Below are 21,206 nucleotides of genomic sequence, written 5' to 3'. Positions count from 1 at the left end.
TTCCAGACCGTGCCTGGCTAGCTTCCACCCAAACTCTGGCACGTCCAGATCACCAAAAGTTAAGTTAAATCAAATTCAGCCAGACATACTCTCAGCTGTGAGGATGCGTGCAGAGCTGCGGCTTCCTGGGGCCACTCCGTGGCATTATGCTTGGACCACACTGGAGCGCTTCCATTCAGTTCTTTGTATTCTGTTTACTTGTGGTCGAAAAATCAGGTTAATACTCAAAATAAAACCAAGTCCAGCAACTACTTTGGGCAGACGCCTCACGGTTTACCACCCGAGGTCCAGTGACTGGGAAGGAATCCCAACCCAGAGCGGCTCTAGCTGCTAGAATATTCCGAGGATGGGCTGGGACCCCACGGCCAGTGTGGTCTACAAACGAGCAACGAGGGACAGACTCACTGCAAAACCAGAAATTTAAAAACTTTAACAATTTATTAGTCTTATTTTCCAGTAAAATATTCACATAATGTCAAAAGAATGGAATGACAGAGATGTAGCTGACTACCTGTAATTAATTCCACATAAATATTTAAAATCTAAAAACCTCAGGGGATCATCAGACTGAGTAGAAATTTGATTCTTCAAAGCAAGTATTGCTTTACTATTGTCATTAATCCAGTCAGTAATATGACCAATAACCTGCAATGGTAAACAAAATGCTTGCTGAGTTGTTTTCAAAAGATGTTTCGGTGAGCCAGTATCAGTCAATCCAGGAAGAAGATGTTATTGAACTGTGTCGCACAAAGTTTCTTGACCTCTTCTGCAAAAAGAACAGAAAACAGTGCGTAAGGAAAAGAAGTTCTCGCTTAAAAGGTTATATGATCTATTATCAGCACCTGAAATTCCCTGGAGTCAAGATGGGAATAAATGCAAGTCTGCATTAATTTTGACCTTAAATCTCAGTAGCCCTGGTATGAACTGTTAATAAACTGAGAGAAAGAAAAAAGCCTAACTTGTAAGAGACTTCAGTGCTAATTAACGCGGCTCCTTTGGGCCCGAGAAAGCTCAAAGCCAGCACTCAAAGTGCCTAGGACCCCCGCGGGGTGGGGGTAGGAGCAGGACCCCTCAGATCTTGAGGAGCCTGGCACAACCCCAGGAAAGCCCCCTGCAGCCCTGAGCTGGGGAGCAGGCGCTCCACAGGGCGCCACTGCCTTGATCGTATTCGATTCCTGTTTTAAATGAGGCATGTAATTCACCGAGGTAGTTTCTCACGCACACAACTATTCACACAAGAACCTGGGTCAGGAGAAGAACTGCGTACGCCCCAGAAGATGTCTGCAGAACAAAGGACCCTCACACCTAACTGTTCTTACAGTCGGCACTTGGGCTGCATCCCCCAGCTGTACTCTCCCTGCTCCAGGTCTCAGGCAGGGCAGCAAAGGAGCCCAGTGCCCTCAAAGTGACACACGCTATCCTCCAGGGCAAGTGAGAGCCGCCGTCGGGGTTCTGCCAAGTGCACAGCCAGACCGACCGCTCCGGCTGGAAGGCGGAAGGAAACTTCTGCATCATTATTCCGGTTGTGCACAGAGATGGCTGTGAACTGCCGAGTAAACCTGGCAGCTCTGCACCAAAATGTGTTTTTATACGGGGAATAAAAATGGACATTTTTACACACAGTACATAAAGCCATGGGATTTTGGTTTTTCCTTAGTGTTACAGCAAATAATTTTCTTTTGGCCTTTATCAAGTTTCCCAAGAGACTGGCAAGTGTTCCACATACTTTCCCAAGGAACTAAACTACAGAAAAACAGAAATAGGTCACATGATGCTTTCCTTTAGGCAACAGAGGCATCTGCTTAAAATCTCAAGTCATACTTTGTTCTATTTAGTGTGTTTCTTTGTATGCTGAAAAGATCGTTTTTAAATATCAGTAGCATCAAAATTCTGCTCAAATACCAAATCCTACTTACCATTTACTTCAATCAGGTTTGCATTTTTTTGATTCAAAATGACGTACAGCTCCCGCTGGTCAGACTTCTTCCCAACGACCCAGTAATCACTCATGGCTTTCACGATGATTTCTTCGTCCTCATCCACTCTGCAAGACAAGAGTTTCAAAAGGCAATTGCTGCTTCCATACACAGCTAGACCGTGACAACAGACATTCTAAAACAAGAAACAGGAAACTCTGTTCAGGGCGTCACATATGAGCAACCAGCAACTTCTGGGCTCAGCGGTCTGCTGGGCAGCGGTGCCCAGGGCAGTGATCAGGTGTGAGCCCCTGAAGAGGGGGCCCTGGGTCCCCCAGCTTCTGGGGATGAGCCCTTTAATGTCTCTTGTTAGAAAGCAGGCACCTAAACTGAGAGGTGGTGAGAATTACCTGGTGAAGTCACTGTTGATGTCACCTAGAATCTTCATTAAGTCCGGGTGGACAGATGTTAGTGACACACTGGGTGTTTTCCTCATGTGAATTGTACTTTTTTCTGCTAAATTCATGTGGTTGAAGTAGATAAACTTAAACTGGGGTTCCTTCTCAGACCTGTGGAAACATGTCATTGAGACGGTGACATAGGAAAGTACAGTGATCTGATCCCGACAGCTACACTGGCAAAGCCTTGACCGTGTGATGGCTGAGGCTGCCTTTCCAACAGCTGGGCCTTCAAATCAAGAATCTCAGTTAAGGCGTAGGGCTGAACAGTAGCTTAGCTGATATCCGTGAGGTGTTCAATACGACGAATACCACTCGCAGTGCGCGGGGGTGGGGGGCAGGAGGAATGTGAGGCGCACTCACAGGGCCACGACCACAGGCACAGACAGCACACCTGACCCCAGATGGTCACAGCGCCACCAGGGAGAGGGCTAAGGGGATGCAGTGAGAGAAGACCCAGCCCCAGCTGTCACCGTAGGGCAGAAACACTTGGGAGCGGTTCCCCAGGACTGAACAGCCCACGTTCTCCGGATTCAGAGAAAACACGAACGTCACCACCACCCACCTTCTTAAGCAAAACCCACCCTTACTCTTCCAAGGTCAGTTAATGCTTGAGAGTAAACACGCAGCAAAGTACAAACCCAGATATCCTCTTGTTGATGTTAAATTGCTCACAAATGTCAGATGCCAGCACCGTGAGCTGGGGCCCGACGATGCTGTCCAGCCTTCGACAAAAATCCAACGTCGGCTGTACGGAGGCTAACAAGCAATTTAAGAAACGCCAGTGAGCGTTGGACGCTTCACGTTAGAAAGGTCAAGGTTCACTTCACCATCTTAACGACAATATTCAAATTAAAACTTTACTTATCCGGGAAATAGAACAATTAATACCAGCCCCCCTCCCCTCCCAAACAGAAGAGAAACAGAAGAGTCAGAATTAGCTACATTTAAGGTGAAGAAGACTCAGAAGGCCTAGCTCAGTGTGCGTGTTGATGGCAGCATGCCCCGCGGCGGGTAAACTGGCTGCCGCCCCCCGGGAGACCCGGGACGGCCAAATATGCACTGAACAGACACTACACAGCACTCCCGGGCCAGGCGCTGGACACATGCTACCTCCTTTCACCCTCAGAGCCCCTGGGGTGGGCACTCTGGCAGCCACTTCACAGGCAGGAAGGCACAGAGGTGCCCAGGTCCCGCTGCTGAGAGGCAGGAAGCTGGGGCTTTCACGGCCTTAGAAAGCGCTAGTTAAGATGGCGGAGGCCCCAGCTGGAGAGCGGTGCTTAGCACAGCCTCCCTGTCGCCTGGACCACATAGTTACCATTTTGGACCAGAACATGGCAAAGCGGAAAGAGAAAAGGCTTAGCTAATCAGGCTGGAATCAGACGCAGGTGCGTACTTACCGTCGATCATGAAGCACACAGCTGCACTCATGGCCTGGGGGGAGATAAACCAAAGATGAGAAAAGGGAACCAAAAAAGGCTTACATATCCAAATGCAGCGGCCTGGTTTGAGTCTGCATTTCAACATATCACCTTTATAAAGACCTTTTTCAATCAACTGCAGAAACATGGACATGGCCTGGATCGCAGGTGATACTAGGCAGCATTGCTTATTCTGGTCAGGTGTGCTAATGGCGGAGGGTTATATTAAAATAGATGTCCTTATTAGAGATGCAAAGTGAACCATGTATGAGCGAAATTACATCATGATTTAAAATGCTCTAGTGAAAACAAAAAATTTTTTAAATGCTCTAGCAAAAAACCCAAATATGTAGGGAAGAGAGATGAAATATTAGCCTATTATTAAGCTGTGTGACAGGTACCTGGGGACTCATTATTCCAGTCTATTTTCAAGTGTGTTTGATACAGATAAGTTAAAAAACCCAGCAAACTAATGTCACCTTGCTTCACTTTTTATTATAGGAAATAATGCAGTTATGACATTAGTAACAGGAACCTACAGCAATGGAGACATAAATAAAATAACCAAAAGTATTTAAATGTATCAAAGCAATGTGTACTGTTAAAAAAGGGCAAGCAGAACACACAGGCTTATGGTGAAAATGCACAAGGCTTCCTTCTCTGAGGGCTGTTCCTGCTGGCGACCACGGTCAATGGCCTAGACAACATGGTTACACCGCGGTCACCGTGAGACACTGTGACAGAGCCTCTCTTCTGTCGCCCCCCCTCCCCAAGCCCCGCAGTTCACGGCCACTCAGCTTCCTCCACCCGGTGGTCCCTGTGCAGCCTCGGATGGCTCGCCTCTCAGGCCCCCAGTCACTGGCCGGAGCCCTGAGCTGCCACTATTTAAATGGGCATTAACAGCCCACCACGCCAGCATCGCCCCACTCCCACCTCTCAGCCCGTGAGCTAGATTTATTTATACACTGTCAAAGTCAGTGACATTTATGTTGCTTTGTTATTTACATTTGCATAAACAGGGTGCAAGCTTGGAGGCTTCCGGGCCGGTTCTATCCAATATATGTGTTTCTTTGTGTTTAAAGTAATTTTGACTTAGATGCCAACTAGTTTTCTACCCAAATTCCAACTTCTAGCCTCTCCTAAAGCATCAAGAGGGCTGGGGCCACTTGCTCTTCCCTCTGGGCTGGAGCAGTGGCTGGTCTCCTTGGGACACGTGCAACCTTGTGTGTCACGGGGTCCTGAGGCCCGATCCACTTCCTTCCTTGACGCTGGCCACCAGGCATTTGTGCATCGGACCTCTTACAGGTTGATTTTTTAACAATGTGCCTTTTAAAGTCTCTATTTTAAAAGTTAAAGAATTTCCAATATATAAAAAATGTACACAGAATGGTATACACGAACCCCTCGGACCATCACCTTCTCAACGACTGTCAACTCATGGCCAAGCCTGCCACCTGCCCACTGCATATTAACCTCAGACACCACCATCGTTTCAGTAGGTACCTGGAAGAGCCAAGGACCCTTAGAGCGCTCCCAGAGTGAGGAGCGTGGGGCTCTCTCCCCAGTGAAACACCATAAATTGGAGAAACACATCAGAAACACTCATTTAGACTTCCAGAGGGAAACTGTCCTCAGGGCAGACAGCCAATGGAAGAATGTTTACCCAAGAAAACCCATTAAATCTTGGTATAACAGAAGTCTTTTAGCTTTATAACTATAAACAAAAATGTTAAAAAGAAGAAAGTTCTCAAATCAAAAATGTAACTTTCCATCTGAAGACCCTGGAAGAAAGGGGAGCAAACAGCCTGAGCAAGCCGGGGCAGGACCCAGTAAAGAGGGGAGCGGAAGGAAATCGAAAGAGAGAACAGAAAAGCCAGAGAAGAAGAAAACCAAAAGTTGATTCTCTGAAAAGATCAACAGAAGTGAAAAACCTTCAGCTAGACTGTCTGGACCAAGTGAAAAAGAGAGAGGATTCACATTTCTAAAACCAAGAATGAAAGAGACAACACTACTGGCTTTAAAGGAAAAGAAAGATTACAAATGAGGCTGTAATAGGAAAAACTGTATACCATCAACCTGAGTTACTTAAAGTGGACAAACTCCCAGAAAGACACAAACCACTGAAACTGACTCAAATAGAAAAGCAGAAAAGTAAGTTAAGAGACTAATTAATAAATACTGCCCACAAAGAAGAGCCCAGAGGCAGGTGGTTCACTGTGACTAAACATTTGAAGAATTAGCACTGATCTTTCAGTCTTCCAAAAAACAGGAGACGAGAGAACACTTGCCAGCTTATTCTGAGGCCAGCTGATACCCTGATACCAAAGGCAGACAAGGATTCTGAGAAAAGAGAACCACAGACCAGGACCCCTTATGGCCCTGAGCTCCCACAGCACCATCTGGACCCCTGGAGGCCAGAGACCACGGTCAGCCAGGTGGATGTGGTCGGCTGGGTCTGAATACAACCTCTGGACGTCAAGGCTTGGGTGAGCTTCCCTGGCTGACCATACTCCACAAGTGTCACATGTCACTGCCGGGAGAAACAGGCGCGGTGCTGTCTGCACGACCCCACCCAGAGAAGACACCAGAAGCCTGCACCTGGTCACTCCTGGATCCCCTGAACTGGGAGTCCGCGTGAGACCTAAGGATGTCCTGGGGACCCTTGAATTGTATGCTTTAAATGGGTGAATTACTCGGTTTGTGGATTATACCTCAATAAAGCCGTTTTTAAAATAGATACGAACTCTTTTAACAGAACTGTGATGGCATCATCACACCTCAAGTTAGATCCGTGGGTGACCCTAAAAACGAAAGCCCAGCACACAGCAGCGTGCCAGCTCGTGTTCAGGATCAAAGTCATCACCCCCGAGTCATTCAGAGGAGGAGGGTTTTAGCTTGATATGAAAGTGGACTTTTCCCTCCAGTTACTGCTCTAAGTTACGCCTCACTTTAGTTGGGCTCATTTTCAGACCATGCCTTTTTGTCTATTTTCCTTACAAGGCCTTCCTCCCTCGCCATCCTTCATCACATGACACAATGAATCAAATCTCTTCATCTTACTATTTTATGAATGAAACATCTTTTCATTCTGGAGCCCCCACATCCAGAACAGAACCATGTTCTCACGGGGAAAAACCACTGTTTTAGATTCCAAAGTGTTTTCTTTCTTGGATTCCTTACTGAATGCTACCCAGATACCACCTCATGCCGCGTGCTAAGGAAGGATGCAGGGGGAACCTCATGCTTAATGTATCTTTCTTCTCTCTCCCCACGATTGATGGTTTGGCTTGGCAACGAGTCTACACTGAAAATCATTTTCTCTCAGAACCCCACGAGTCTTTCTCCCGTCGTCACCTGACATCAAGTGCTGGTGAGGAAACTGCCAATCTCAGTTTTACATTTTTTTTTAACCTGGTTTTCCCTCTGGAAGCTTCCAGGATCTTCTTCTGACATTTCTGAAACTGCCCGCCGGTATGCGCAGGCGTGGGCTGCTTAGATTTATTGCGCTAGACACTCGGGCCTTTTCAACCTGGCAAACGTGTGCCTCTTCAGCTAGACATTTTCTCATAAGACCTCTTACTAATTTCCTCTCCACTTTCTGTCGATCAGATGTTGAAATTCCTCTCTCACCTTTCCTCCCGTATTTTATCGCTCATCACTTTGTCTTATATTCTGGGGAAAGTAACTTATCTTTAACTCCTCTAATTTCTTATGTCAACAATTCTATTTTCAGGGGGTGAGGAGTTATTGCTTGGTGGACACAGAATTTCTCTTTGGGGTGAAGAAAAGTCCTGGAAATAGACAGTGGTGACGGCTGCACGATGCTGTGAACATACTCCACACTGTACACTTAAAAATGGTTAAAATGGCAAATTAGATGTTACACATATCTACCACAATAAAGAAAACTTTTACATTATATTTGCAATTAGCCTAAGTTGAGCATAACCTCTGCTCCTCCATGTCATCCTGTTTCATTTCTACACATACAATTTCTCTAATCTCTGTGGGTATTAATTCTTAAAAGTTCTCTTCTATTCTCTGAATCACTCTTGCTTCTCATAGGACCCCCAGTTTTGTTTTTCCAATCACACATCAGGATGAGGGACCTGAAAGTCTGGCTGGGGAGGAGGCCTGGCCTCGAGCGCAGCCCGAGGGCTGCAGTCCTGTGGGCGCAAGGCCACGCCAGGAGTGGGGCCGAACCGTCAGGTGCTGACACCCCCGTGAGCCCCTCCAGCTTTCTCCAGATCGTTGCTTCCTTTCAGAAGAGCCTCAGTTTGCATCCAGGGCTGGGTGCATGGCTGTCTGTGTGTGAGGGTGGGGGAAGGGTGGGTGGCTGGTTTACGTCCGACACTTCACTCACCTCCTTGTTCCCAAGTCCCCCTCCTGACTCCTCAGGTGAAGGCTGGGCTCCTTGGAGCCGCGAGCTTCTCGGGGGGGGGGGGCCTACAGGGCCCCTCCGCCCGCATTCACAGCCAGCGCTCCCTCCACGCTCCTCCACCAAGCACCACTCTGTGTCTCCTTCCCACCTTTCAGGAAGTTAAGAGAATTCCCCCATCCTCTGATTTCACCTCCTTCCTGGGCCACAGAGCATCATTTCTAAGCCCTTACGAACTAAAACGTAACTGTATGCTCAGGTGGGAAAGAGAAACAACGCATGCTCGGCCTTTTTTCTTGAACCAAAAGCTGCCTTTGAAAAACCCAACCTAACCTAAATATACATCTTTCCAAGATAACATCCTGCCGGAAACTCAGACTAGCCTTACAGAATGAGCAAGTCCACAGCTTTAAAATCAGAGCGCAGGCAGAATCCACTGAGGTGTGGGCAGGCCCCCAGCAACAGGCGGCACTGGCCTCCACGGCCTCTGACTTGTCCGCGTGCAGGACCTGAAATGCTCGTGAGTCACGGCCTCGGACAGTGACACACTCATCACAGAACTGTCTCACGGGGACCGGAAGTTAGCCCATTAGTCCAGAGAGCACCTATTTTGAGTTTTACAATAATGAGAACTTGTAACACTTGTTCCAAGAAACACTGAAGAGGTCTCATACCTACCTGGTGCCCAAATGCAAGAAAGATTACTCTAGGATCAATCTAGTAACCCTGGAGGGAAAAACAGTTGTTACCTTATAAACAATTAAATGCAGCGCTTCATAGGTGTCATCTGTATTTACAAAAATTTTGGGGAATCTGCATTTTGCTTCTGGATCATTAAGGTTCAAGGGTCCGGTAAGAAATCTGAAAAGCAAGCACAGGGATGACTTGATTCAATTAGGCAGATTATAACCAGGAATATATACACAGTTCATGCCACCTTAGTATACCTACTTAATATATACTCTTTTTTTAAAAAAGCCAGACACTACTTGGAAAACACCAAATCAGAATATAAAAAAGTAATAGTTTTAATTCATTGGAAACAAAAGAATTTCCTGTGTTGATGATGGTCAGTAAAACAGCATGACAGCAATTTGGTGCTCATGATCTTATCTTGACCAAAAAAGATAATAAAATCCAACACTGTATATTAAAAGACAAAAGTCTTACCTTCCATAGTGTTGAAGATTTCCTGGCATTTCTGCCCTTATTGGAGAATCCCTTCCTGCCAACTGCAAACAAATTTAACGCTGACAAATGACATTACATTTTCTATATTCAATGCTCTGAAAAATAGCATTCATAGGTACTCATTGGCTCCATGCCATTTTTCTGTATCAATTACCCATATTCCTCCCCAACAAAAAAAAGAGATGGGGGAGTAGAGGTACCTAAAGAACTCACTGATTTTAACCAGAACGATCATAACTTCACTGAGCCCTAAATTCCACATGCTGATTTAGCTCCTTTTACAGCAATAACTGAAATCTCCCATGTGGTTAATGCATGCCAGGCAATGACATAGATTCCTTAACTTCATCTCCTGTCACTCCTGGGGGGAACCCGCTCCCTGTTCTCTGGATGTGCAGGCTGAGGTTCGCCGGAGCTCACCGGCTCACCCAGCTCCTAAGCGGCAGGGCCGGACTCAAACCCAGGCCTGTCTGACCTCAAAGCCTCCACCTGCAGCCCTGACATCACGCCTCCTCCTAGATTTGTATTTGTGACACGTTCCTGGTTTCTTCTGGTGAACATACACTATTCCAATATACATAGGAATTGAAAAAAAAACAAATTTAATAGTCATGTTAGCTAAAACTTATTATCCTTCTAAAATGTTTGATGTCCGAGTCTACACAGAATTTCAGCATATAACTGCAAGTGAAAGACTGAAAAACATATAAGTCTTAACAGTGACAACACACAGCTAACTCTCACATGTGCAGCTTGTACTCAGAGAAGATCGCACGTGCCCACGTTCACACTGCCTCTTTGTATGTTCCTATTTTATAAGCCCGGCTCTTTAGACATAATAAAGAACCACATAGGATTTTCTGCTGTTGCAACAGCACCATCCCCCATGGAAAAGCCTCCTGAAGGATCCTTCTGAGGGTGTGGCTGCAAGCAGGTGCTTTAGCCTCAGGTGGAAGCTGAGAGCAAGTCCTGGCTCTGCGGGAGGCATGCAAGCCCCAAGCCTGGGTATCCTATCTGCAAGGTGGACGTAAGCTACCCCTCTTGCAGGACTGCTGTCGGGATGTCATGGGATGATGCCGGTTTGCTGGGCACTCACGCCATGTCTGGCATACGGTACACGTTCCAGAAACGTTAGCCACTGTATTCAAGCCACCCAGCAAGGAACTAAGCGCAGGACCAGGTTCTTCTCAGAACCTCGAGATTTCTTGTCAGAGAGGTTTTTCCTGTTGTTTCAGGTCATGGCTTAATAAACAGATCGAGGGAGACAGAGTGCATGCGGGCACCTGGGCCAAAGTGGTGGTTTTATGGGTGAGGAATACTTTTTTCACTTCCAACCTAATTAAAGCTAAAAAAAGATCTTTGGGGACAACCCTATATTATTTACAGTTCTCTGCAGAAAACTGGGAAACTAAGTGCCAGGTTGGAAACACCAGGCAGGCACTACAAAATTTACTTGAAATTAGATCTCATGTTTGTAGACAAAAAGACTATAGGATTAACCACTATTTTGTCCAAGATCCCTGGTATTTTCAGAGTTCACAAAATCTTACCTAAAAATCCAGCTCTTCCCGTACTGAGTAAAACATTCTCTTAAAAACATACCTTTGCTTTTGCATTTGAATGTAAGAAAATGAAGAAAAGCTGACATGCATGGTTTTCTGGGCTAAGTGATAACACAACTAAATAAATACAGTTGGCTTTCTGTATCCGAGGCTTCCACATCTGCGGATTCCCCATTTGTGGATTCAACCAACTGCAAGGTGAATATGTTTGGGGGAACAATTTTTTTAGAAAGTTCCACAAAGCAGAACTTGAATTTGCCGCACAATGTCAACTATTTACGTGGCATTTACATTGTATTAGGTATTACAATAATCTACAGATGGTTCAGAGTATACGGACATATGGTTCAGAGTATACGGACATGCACAGGTTACATGCAAGTACTACACCATTCTATACAAGGAACTTGAGCATCCGTGGATGCGGGTAACCTTGGGGGTCCTAGAAGCAATCCCCCATGGATACTGAGGGACAAATATGTAACTAAACATCACACTAATAATGTAAAAATAAAGATCAGAATTGCCCCTCCCACCACGTTATTCCACCCCCGAGATCTGTGTGTGTGTGTGTGCGTGCGCGCGCCAACTACGTCTGGCTATGTCTCTATTTACCAATCCGTCCATCTAGAGAGAGAGATTAGTACCCAATCATACCTCAGGTTCGATATGCCTTGGAAATAGAGATGTGGTGAGGTATTTGTATAAAATTCTCATGTCATCTTGTTCTAATCCACTCCTGAAACATCAGAAAAACACCATGTTAAAAGTCTGGAGTTGATCTGTCTTTCCATTGCTCTATGATAAAACTTCATCTCTCTCTCTCTTTTACATTCTATCAAGAAGCCCCCTCCTTGACAGGGACGTTCAAGACGGGGATGAATCAACTTGAGTCCTGCAGCGAGAACTTCATTCTGATCGGTCCAGGATACTACTAGGTAGTCTCGTATTTTTAACCCTTTTGAAACAAAGAGTCACGGTGGCTCTGCTTCTCTGCCTGCCTTCCAGGCGGGACTGCTCAGGGAGCAGCGGCAGCCCCAGCGCTCCAATTCTGGGAGCCGACGTCTCCCCCCTCGCTGGGTTGCAGGGTTAGCATCCTGAACAGACCTGGGTCCTGCCACGTCTCAGAAACGTGTGCAGATTTTAATGCTCCCGATTTCAGGGCAGGCAAAGGGGGGAAGAGAAAGAAACACGCTTTCTGGCAAACCACCCAATCTGAAATGCGGCAAGAGTGAGTGGCATGTGGAAAAGTGCTGAGAAGCTAGCAGGCATCGGGCTCTATTTGAAATCGGTTTTTCAGATTAGGATGTAAACAATAAGTCTGTATCTGGGGCTTTTTCCATTCAAGATATTGAAAAAGTCCAGTGAGGAAATTCAACTTTATATAAATAAAGCCTCTGCACCACAATCCAGAGGCCCTCTCTTCCTGCTCAGTAAAATCCTGCACTGGAAGTTGGGCCTGGCTTAGCAAAGAAGCGTGCCCGCCTCCCTGGCGCCTCCCGTTGGCTTCTCTCTTCCTCTTCCTACACTACCCCTCCTCTTTTGAGGTTCCAGAACCTTCTATCCACAGCTGAAACTATCAGGGACCTAACGCCCGGAGGCAGGTGGTAATTTTCTGCCAAGTAGAATGAAGTTCCGGGTCCGAAGGTGAGGCCGCCAGAGAAGCGGCCAAGAACCGTCGGTGTGCATCCTGTGACAACACCAACTCTGAAAGCTACTGGCAGCCAACCAGGCAGGTGGGCTTTTCAAGTCAAACACCCGGAAAGTCCCCTGCTCTTTTCTTTTGCGGAAATAACTGAGGTGAGAGAAGAGAAAGAGAAAAACAAAACAGGCTCCTGATGTCATTTTTCCTTTTAAGACATTAACACATCCGCGTGGGGAGGGGTCTTAGTGGGAAGCGGCAGGCAGCGTATAAGGCATTCTGCGCGGGGCAGTTCCTGCTCGCACCCGGCCACTGAGCACCTGAAAACTTGCTGGTCCAAATGAGTGTAACATACACACTGGATTTTTAAGACTCAGCATGAAAAGAATAGCTCATTAATAATTTTTTAATATTGTTTACATGTTAAGATAATACTTTGGAAATACTGGGCTAAAAGATATATATTGAGAACATTTAGTAACAGTTTATCTTTGTTTCTTCTAACAGTATCAACACTTTCATCAAAGAAATTATGGTTTGTTTCTACTACGAGGTGCAAACACAGCTTGATGACAGTGGGTAACTTCCTGGCTTTATAGTATTTTTAACTTCCAGGATATTTTTTACAAATCTAGCTTCTTTAAAAGAAAGCATGAAAACTGTGCTTCCCACATTTACTATACTGCTTCTTTGAAGATGTTTTTGGAAAAACACTAAAATAAAAATAGGATTCTTAAACCTCACATTTCCTCTTTCATGGAACCAGTTTTAAACTCCTCTTCTAACTCCCCTGCTTGGTAATTTTAAACAAAATTACCCTCATTTTGGTTTAAACAATCACTGCCTTATTTTGACAATATCTAACAAGATGCTTCCCACCTGCCCCAACCCCCCCTGTTATTTCCAGTTTGACATCCTGCTATTGACGCCGGCACTGCTGTCTTTATTATCCTTTCTTCTTTGCCTTGCTAAGCCTTAGGGCGTACCTACCAGATGAGCTGGTCATTATAGAGAAAGGCGGTGTACTTGACTATACTCAGGCTTTCTTCCACTCTATTAATAAAGGACTGGATTTTCAAATACGTCATTTTATCCAATGGGAAGAAGCTGATTCCACCAAAAATGTCAAGTAGATCACATGACTGCAGATGCAACGTTTGCAAATACTGTAGGAAAAAGGAAGGCGTAAAACTCACTCGTGGTACACTGAATACAGCACTCTGACAAGCGGAAAGTCTTAATTTATGGAACAATTACATCCTAGCAAACAGCACACTGACAAGAGCAACAAGTAGGCGAGCCACAGGGAACTGGGTTCGGAATCAGCGCCCAGCCTCAAAATATATTTTGTCAGTTTTTTTGGTGGGGGGTGGTAATTGGATTGAGTGAGTGATTGAAGTACCAGGGCCTGAACGCAGGACCTTGTGCACATTAAGCATGCATTCTACCACTGAGCTATACCCTCCCCTTTTCAAAGTATAAAGTTCAAATATAATTAGTGTTTATTCAGTATTGTGTTCTATCTTTTTCACGTGTTTAACTCCTTATAGTAGTGCTCCCCAGATCAGACCGACCCCCACACGTGGTATCATGGACAGACAGTGCCACTTTATACTCAAATCACACTAAAAGGACACGCGGTCAGTGTGCATGGACAGTGTGGATGGACAGGAGAGGAATGAAGACACCAACAGGCACCAGGAGACACACTGGATAATAATGATCATTAACGTGAAGAAACAAGAAAGAAAATTCAAAAAAACAAAGTAATTCAAGAATACACATCAAAGGTAGTGCAGCGAGCAAAATAAATGGAAATCATTTCTCTAAGGTCAACTGAGTATGACCAGAGGTAGGGTGAAATATGCAAAGGTGACACTGAAGGAGAACGGCAACTATTTAGGGACAAATCCCACTAATAACCAATAAGACGAGAAAGTCTGTGTCACAGCCAAAACTTCTTGAGTCAACAGAGATGACGTCTGTTTAGTGAACCAAATCAATTCACAGTATGTACAATTTTGCTTATTAACCAATCCACCACACAATAAGTTTGATTTTGAGTAAGCCCACACTGACAGATGCAGTGGGGCAAAGATGAAGCCAAAAGATGTCTCCAAGATGCTTTAAGCAGCTGCGCACAAAGGGCAGGAAGCTCTGATTCAACCATGCAAATCTAACGAGTTTCCCCACTGGTCTGATTTTGTCACAATATGTCGTAGACACTTTGCCACTTCCAAGTTCTAGGATTTTTGGTATATGAGAAATAAACTTGTCTGTGTATCTCTCAAACAGTCTGAACAACTATCAAGATTACAAATAAAACCCCAAATCCTTACCCGATGGAAGAATTTCTCTAATCTTTCTTTTAGGAGCTTGACACCCCCGTCTTCCATGGCTCTCAGAAATGTACCATTAAAAAGCTAACGTGGTAAAAGATTAAAAAAAAGAAAAGTCATTTTCCTATTATAGTAAGTTTTTTTTTCTTTTACATTAATTCAGCTTATCTCATCCCCAGTTCCTTTTGAGTAAATATTTACATAAGGAAGCCTGTGTTGTAAGTCACAAATTATCAAAACACTGTTAAGTGATGTTGTAATTTTTATGAAATCATCTTATTGTTCTGGGCATTTTTTTTTAAACTTCCTCTCACACCTAAGTTTCACTTTACATACATAATACTGCCAGACTCCTTCAACCATACAAATATCTGCAATATGTATCTTCCTCAAGAACATGGACTCTGTCATTCAGCGGTGGGCATGTGCTGCTGGTACAAGGCTGGGAGGAGAGCAGGGCTCGGTGCTGGGTGCCTAAGTGCGGGGGGAAACCTCAATGCTGTTTCAAAGGCCCCGTTATTTCCTCCCCTAAAACAGACACATTGTCACCTTGCAGTCATGTGAAGAATTAAGAATTATTTTTAAACAACCCATGTAAATTGGGGTAACTGGCCAGACTCACGCTCACCTTGTACATGCTGTAGCACTGCTGGAGCACGGAGCTATAAACCTTGTCCTACAAACAGACACACAGCACAGATCTCAGTTCAAGGTGGAAAACAAAAACTGCACGGCAAAGGGACAATGACACTTGGCAAAACAATGTAAGATTCAGAAACTTTGTGCTACGATAGTTGTGTGCTGAAAATAAGAGGTATTTAAGTTCAATTATGAACCAGGAAGCCCAATTTTTAGGAGGGCTTTAAACCTTGGGTACGTATTCGTTTTTATAAGATTGTGCAATGGAAACAGTAGTCATAACATTTTGCTACATGTACCTTGAGAAACTTCTGCAAAAGAGACATAGCTTAATCTGAACAAATAAGTTATCCAAGATATTAACAATTTTTTTCTAAAAATATGAAGTAAAAAGACACATTACCAGTAGCTCCTCCTCTTGGTATTCAACGACTGGTTTTCCATCTTTACTCTGCTTTTCAATGATAGGGTTCCGAACAACCTACAAAGTTTGATAAACTGAAATTACCCAATGAATCAGTTACAAGTGTTTTTACTTTTCCCCTAAATTAAGAAACTTGAACATGTCCCAACACCAAAACTTCTTAAAACAGCCCCAAGAACAAATACATCAAATAGGAGTTTGATTTTTAAAACTGCCACCAATTTTACCGTAAGTTTACTCTGATGCAATGACCAGAGGGCTTCCTGAATTCCTAACAGTAGAGAGTGTCCGTAACTTTACTATACAAACTAAAAAATGTGTATTGTGTATGTAAATACCATGACCATCCAGAAATTTTCTTCTGGTTCATTGAAGAACTGCCTATTCTTCTGTGTATGTAAAGATTTTGCAGGTTTTGATGGACTAAAGGTCCTGTAAAGGTTAAAAGAATACGTTAGGGGCAATTCTCCAGCATAAGGTGCAAGAGTTCACTGAGCTCTACAAAATCACACGGAAAGGCATTACCTTGTAAACTGTACAATAGCTTCACATAATCCGACATTTCTAATTTTTTCATTCTTCTCTACTTCATTTGGATAATAAAACAAAATTTTGTTTTCCTCCTAAAGTATGAAGAAACAGAATCACAACACTGACACAAGCATTTTTTTCCAGCCTAGCTGTTAAAAATGCTAAGTTTAATGTCAACCTCTCGTATCATACACGCTAACAGGGAAAACAAAACAAAGACCCTTTTTAGAAAAACAAGAATTATCTTCTCTTCACTGTGTAAATAATGCCCACCTGCCTGAAAGGCAACTGTGATATTCAGTAAGTCACATGTCATCTGAAGTAGCACTAGACAACTATTCCTAAAACCGGATCTTTGTATTTGTTTCCTCATGCTGATCTGCAATACAGCAACGGTTATAAGAAGATGCGCACAGACATACACCTCCCCACAAATGAAACCTAGCAGGTTCACAGGCATTTGGACTAACAGCCTTTAAAAGGTCCGTGATTTGCTGCCAATAAAACCTAAAGCCGGACATCCTTTGAGGAAGTCACAATCCCCACCTAAAAAACATAACCCACCCTCACCCTCCGGAATTTATTAATTTGGAAAAAAACTTTCCGAAGATTCCCCAAGTCTGCGTTACAAGACTACAGTCCCCAACTCTCGTTCCACGCTTCTAGTCGGGGACTTCCAGCAACAAAGACAAACTCAATTTTAATCATCCAGGATTGATATAAGGAGAAGAGACTCAGCCCTGGTGGAGGAATTAACCTGACGAACCTTCACTCAACACCCAGGCGTTGATCCGGGATCTGAAGCCGACCCTGACTGCGTTGTCCGGCCCCCGCCGTATCCCCGACCCCGGTGCACACCTGGCACAACGCAGTCCGGTAAATGCCGCTCGACGCGGGCAGAGGGACAGGTGCTGCCCGGCGTCGGGCAGGCGGGGGCCGCCTCCGAGAGCACCCGGCCGCTGCCGGGGCCCGCCGCCAGCCGGCCGCCCCCAGCCTGCAGCCCTCGGGCCCTTCTGGGCAGCCCACGGCCGCCCGCGCGCCGCCCGGCTCTGCGTACCTCTCCCTCGCGCGGCCCGAAGCTCGGGTTGTAGATGAAGAAGCTCAGCAGCGCGGGCGGGAACTGCTTCTCCTGGGCCGCCCCAGCTCCTGCCCCGGCCCCGGCCGCCGCTGCCGCCATCCCACCCGGCCCGGCCCCCACCCTCGGGAGCCTCCCTCTGCCCGCCCAGAGACAGCCGCCGCGAGGAGACCGCACTTCCGCCTCGCTAGCCACCGCCCCGGAAGTGGTCGCCGCTGGCCCGGAAAAAGAACCCGCAGCCCGGAGTCCCCTTCTGGCGCACCTGCGGGGCTTGGTTCCCATTTGTTTCCAGGTAAGTCTTTCTAATACTACGGGAGTTAAGTTGAGGGTGAACTCTCCCCGACTCCAGAACTTTGCGCCCAGATTTCGGTCCTGGCTAAAGGCGAGGGTTGCGTGTTTAAAGAGAAATGAAACAGGCTTAGTTCTTATAGGAGGGAGTGTGAAGGTGTAAAGGGAGCTCCTGCGTTGGGGGCGGACATGTGTTCAGCCAGGCAGCTCGCCCGTTTGCAGCATCCACAGGGTCCCTCCGAGCATTTGTCGGGGTTTTTGGATCCCAGTTTGAGAAGCCTTAGGTGACAACTGGATCAGACCAAACTGACTGGACCAGGCGCTGCACCCGGATTCCTCTGGCTCCAAGGAGAGAGATTGCTGCAAAGGGCAAGGTGCGGTGTGTGGCACAAGCCGGGTCAGAGCGTGGCTTTCTCCCCACGGTGCCGACCCTGGACGTGGGAGCACAGGGCATCGCCCTTTCCAGCTTTGGGGATTCACTAGATGCACTAGAGCCCTGGTATTTGGAGATGAAGCCTTTGCAGCAGACCGCTTGGCCAGACTCAGTAAGACCTTAGTTTAGGTTGTCTTACCTGTCACAGGTTAGGTTTGGAAACAGGACCTGTTATCCAAGCTGGCGGAATAGACCTTCACGTTTAGGGAGGCGGTGCTGGAATCTGAACATGAGACGGATCTGGGGACTTATCCTAGCTCTGTCCCTCCCCAGGCGTGATTCCTTGGACTAATTACATAACCTTTTTACAGTCTCTATCTCTTATATGTAAAATAACTATAGTAAAGGCTTTTCCAGTAGGAATTTCACTTTAAGAATTAAATGGAAAAACAGAAAAAAAAAGAATTAAATGGGACTATGATTGTATGTATAGTAGGTCCCAGCCCTTAATGATTATTGAACAAAAGATTACTATCATTACTTGCCCTTCAAAGACTGCCTCAGCTAGCTTGCTTTAGTATGGGACAGTCTTCTGTTAGAAAGACATGTTTTTGAGATTAAAGTAATAATTTAAAAAAATTTTTTAAGGTAGCATTTGAAATACTTTATAACTTAAAAATAATTTAAGGTATGAACCCATTTACATTCATCGTAGAGCCCCTAAGAAAACAATGTCAAAATCCGCCTTCCAAAAAAAGTTGATTTTTTTGGAACTAGTTAAAACATAATGTAAATAAATAGCCTTTCCTGTGAATAAATTAACAGGCCAGGTGGAAATGATCCTGGTGATTCCAATTTCATCTGTCTTCTTACGTGTTTGCAAAGTAATGCCATACCTTAACACTAGCAGAAGAGATACCAGATAGGTTTTTTTTCTTGAAATTGGATTCCTGAGTACTCTTTACCCAAAGTTAAACTGCATTCCTTACACGGAATTAACCCTGTAACTTGTAAACCTGAGCAAGCTGATGAATATTTCACATCTTCACTGTTTTGCTGCACTTTGTGTTCAAGCTGGAAGAAACTGTGAAAACCTATACATTAACAAAATTGTAGAAGTATTTCATAACGTGCAGAGTCTGAAGCAGAATACGTTATTGCTAACATCTGAAGCATGTCCGTAATTCTCACTAGTTTACACAGTTAAGAACATTCACAAAGCCAACTTTGAGATCCGTTAAATTATAAACTACTGAACTCTAAGCCAAAATATTCTTAAGTAAAAATGGTCCAAATTATAGCCACTGTTGCCGCCCTATTTTACAAGCAAGTAGGGAAAATAATACAAGCTGGGTTTTCCAGTTCTGTGACCCATTAGGCAGCCTAGGCCCTCATTTCAAAATCAAAACACATCATTCTACTGCTGAGAATGTGCTCTCTTGAGCTGGGCTGACTGGGTAAAATCTATGTGTCAGTTTTTCACTTTCTCTAGTTACTATGCTCCACTTACTACAAAGCCTCCAGGCTCATCTCGTTGCTCTGTAATCCTGCCAGCTGGAGTCACTACTATTAACATTTTGCTATATGTCCTGTCACTCTTTCCCTCCCTGAGGCACACACTGAATACCAACCCTTTAAAAATGAATTGCTTTGTATGCTGTTTATTGGATGACTGATCTCGGGTAATTTTTGAAAACATTTTTTGTTTTCAAATTATACTTACCACTAATGTTTGGAAATGCTACTGTTTCTATGACATTTCAACTTAGAAAAAGAACCCCCAAATAAAAAATGCTAATTCACAAATACGTTCAGATGCCCAGAGTTGTTAACCTTCATTCAGAGTGGAAGCCCCACCCCCTCCCAAAATACCTCAAATCCAAGCAACATAAGACCACACAAAATTATTGTGTTTCATTGAAGCATACCACCTGACACTTTTTGGTTAAATACAGAGAGATAGCTCCTTTAGATTGTGAGTTATTTATCTATTGACAGAGGCTCTGAAATTACGTTTCTAAGACTAGGTTAAAAGAATGAAAAAGTAATGAAATTGAAATGGGCAAAAATACTGTGAATTGTACTTTTGAAACAGCAGAATGAACACAATTCATGAATAACTGACCATCATTCAATCTATGGAAAATTTGTGGCAATTTATCCTCTTGTATATATCCATCCTCTAAGCAATTTCCCTAAAACAGTCGGAACATCGGTATGACCCTGTAGCACAGTGTCCCCTGGGTGCTGCAAATACTGCCCCCCATGATCATTCCCATACAGATGCCCTCCTGAGAGAGAGAAAAGAAATGAGAAACCCGTGATCTTTACCTAGGTCAGGTGAGGCTGCCTTGGCGGCTCTAATGGCTAATGGATTGCTTAGTCTACGAAAAGCTCGTAACCATTATTTAAAAGCTTCATCATTCATACCGTTTCTCCGAGGCATATGGTGGGCAGAGCCCCACAGAAAGAGGGCTACAGGATCACAGTGAGTTATTTAGAGGTCCCCCTTCAGAACTGTTGTTGGCATGAAGAACCCTTAGCTGGGAAGTGCCAATGGAGTGAATGGAAGATAATGGGAAGGTCAGAGTACCCCCGTGTGGTGTGACGGTGAAGGCAACCTGTGTACGAATCGAGGCTCTTCGGTCATCAGTATTGTCCCAGAAGGCCCTCTTGCTGGTACCTGGGGAACATTGTCACACACCAAGGGAAGCTAGCGGTGGGGAGGGACTAGCCTGATTCCTGCCAGGATGGCTGGGGATCAGGACCGAAGAACCTAAGTGTCTATGGGGAGAGGTGACAAGACGGACGACTATGAAATGACCCAGTCCTATTCTTGGCCCTCCCCAGAGAGTTCATTTTCAAGCTGGATTTCCCCATTTCGACTCATATGAAAACCTTTATGGGTTTTGTCCCTTCACCGTGACTCCATATTCTTCAAATCCATATGCTTTCAAATGTCTGTTACT

At 45.0% G+C, this 21,206-nt stretch overlaps 1 protein-coding gene and 2 long non-coding RNA genes across 4 annotated transcripts in view; 2 read left to right on the top strand and 1 right to left on the bottom strand.

Moving 5' to 3' along the window:
• Positions 1–419: 419 nt before the first annotated feature.
• Positions 420–17,764, bottom strand: CCZ1 (CCZ1 homolog, vacuolar protein trafficking and biogenesis associated). The gene is made up of 15 exons (XM_072943333.1): positions 17,559–17,764; positions 16,496–16,593; positions 16,309–16,402; positions 15,950–16,027; positions 15,536–15,583; positions 14,908–14,991; positions 13,559–13,734; positions 11,584–11,665; positions 9,344–9,405; positions 8,923–9,034; positions 3,775–3,808; positions 3,016–3,133; positions 2,327–2,485; positions 1,917–2,044; positions 420–766 (listed from the first exon to the last, which is right to left on the bottom strand). Exons 1-15 carry the CDS (start codon positions 17,676–17,678, stop codon positions 711–713), a joined length of 1,449 nt encoding a protein of 482 aa, XP_072799434.1. The 5' UTR covers positions 17,679–17,764; the 3' UTR covers positions 420–710.
• On the top strand, positions 3,126–7,719 carry LOC140687168 (uncharacterized). The gene is made up of 2 exons (XR_012061323.1): positions 3,126–7,165; positions 7,529–7,719. It is a non-coding gene; the product is annotated as an uncharacterized lncRNA (long non-coding RNA).
• Positions 17,689–21,206, top strand: part of LOC140687167 (uncharacterized) — a 19,728-nt gene continuing 16,210 nt past the window's right edge. For both annotated transcript variants that reach the window (XR_012061322.1, XR_012061321.1), the window contains exon 1: positions 17,689–17,868. This is a non-coding gene — a long non-coding RNA (uncharacterized lncRNA). The remainder of the gene's footprint in view (positions 17,869–21,206) is intronic.

Source organism: Vicugna pacos, chromosome 18 (genome assembly GCF_048564905.1).
Source record: "Vicugna pacos chromosome 18, VicPac4, whole genome shotgun sequence".
NCBI lineage: Eukaryota > Metazoa > Chordata > Mammalia > Artiodactyla > Camelidae > Vicugna > Vicugna pacos.
The sequence above is the reverse complement of the archived record's forward strand: the minus strand, read 5'-3'. Positions and strand labels throughout refer to the sequence as shown.

Excerpts from the sequence above, each read along its gene's own strand:
- CCZ1 (XM_072943333.1), bottom strand. The coding sequence starts at position 17,678 with ATGGCGGCAGCGGCGGCCGGGGCCGGGGCAGGAGCTGGGGCGGCCCAG. Across the intron at positions 16,028-16,308 it reads AAAATTTCTGGATGGTCATG|GTTGTTCGGAACCCTATCAT; the intron begins GTATTTACATAC and ends CAAACTTTGTAG. Across the intron at positions 13,735-14,907 it reads TAGAGAAATTCTTCCATCGG|TATTTGCAAACGTTGCATCT; the intron begins GTAAGGATTTGG and ends TTTTTCCTACAG.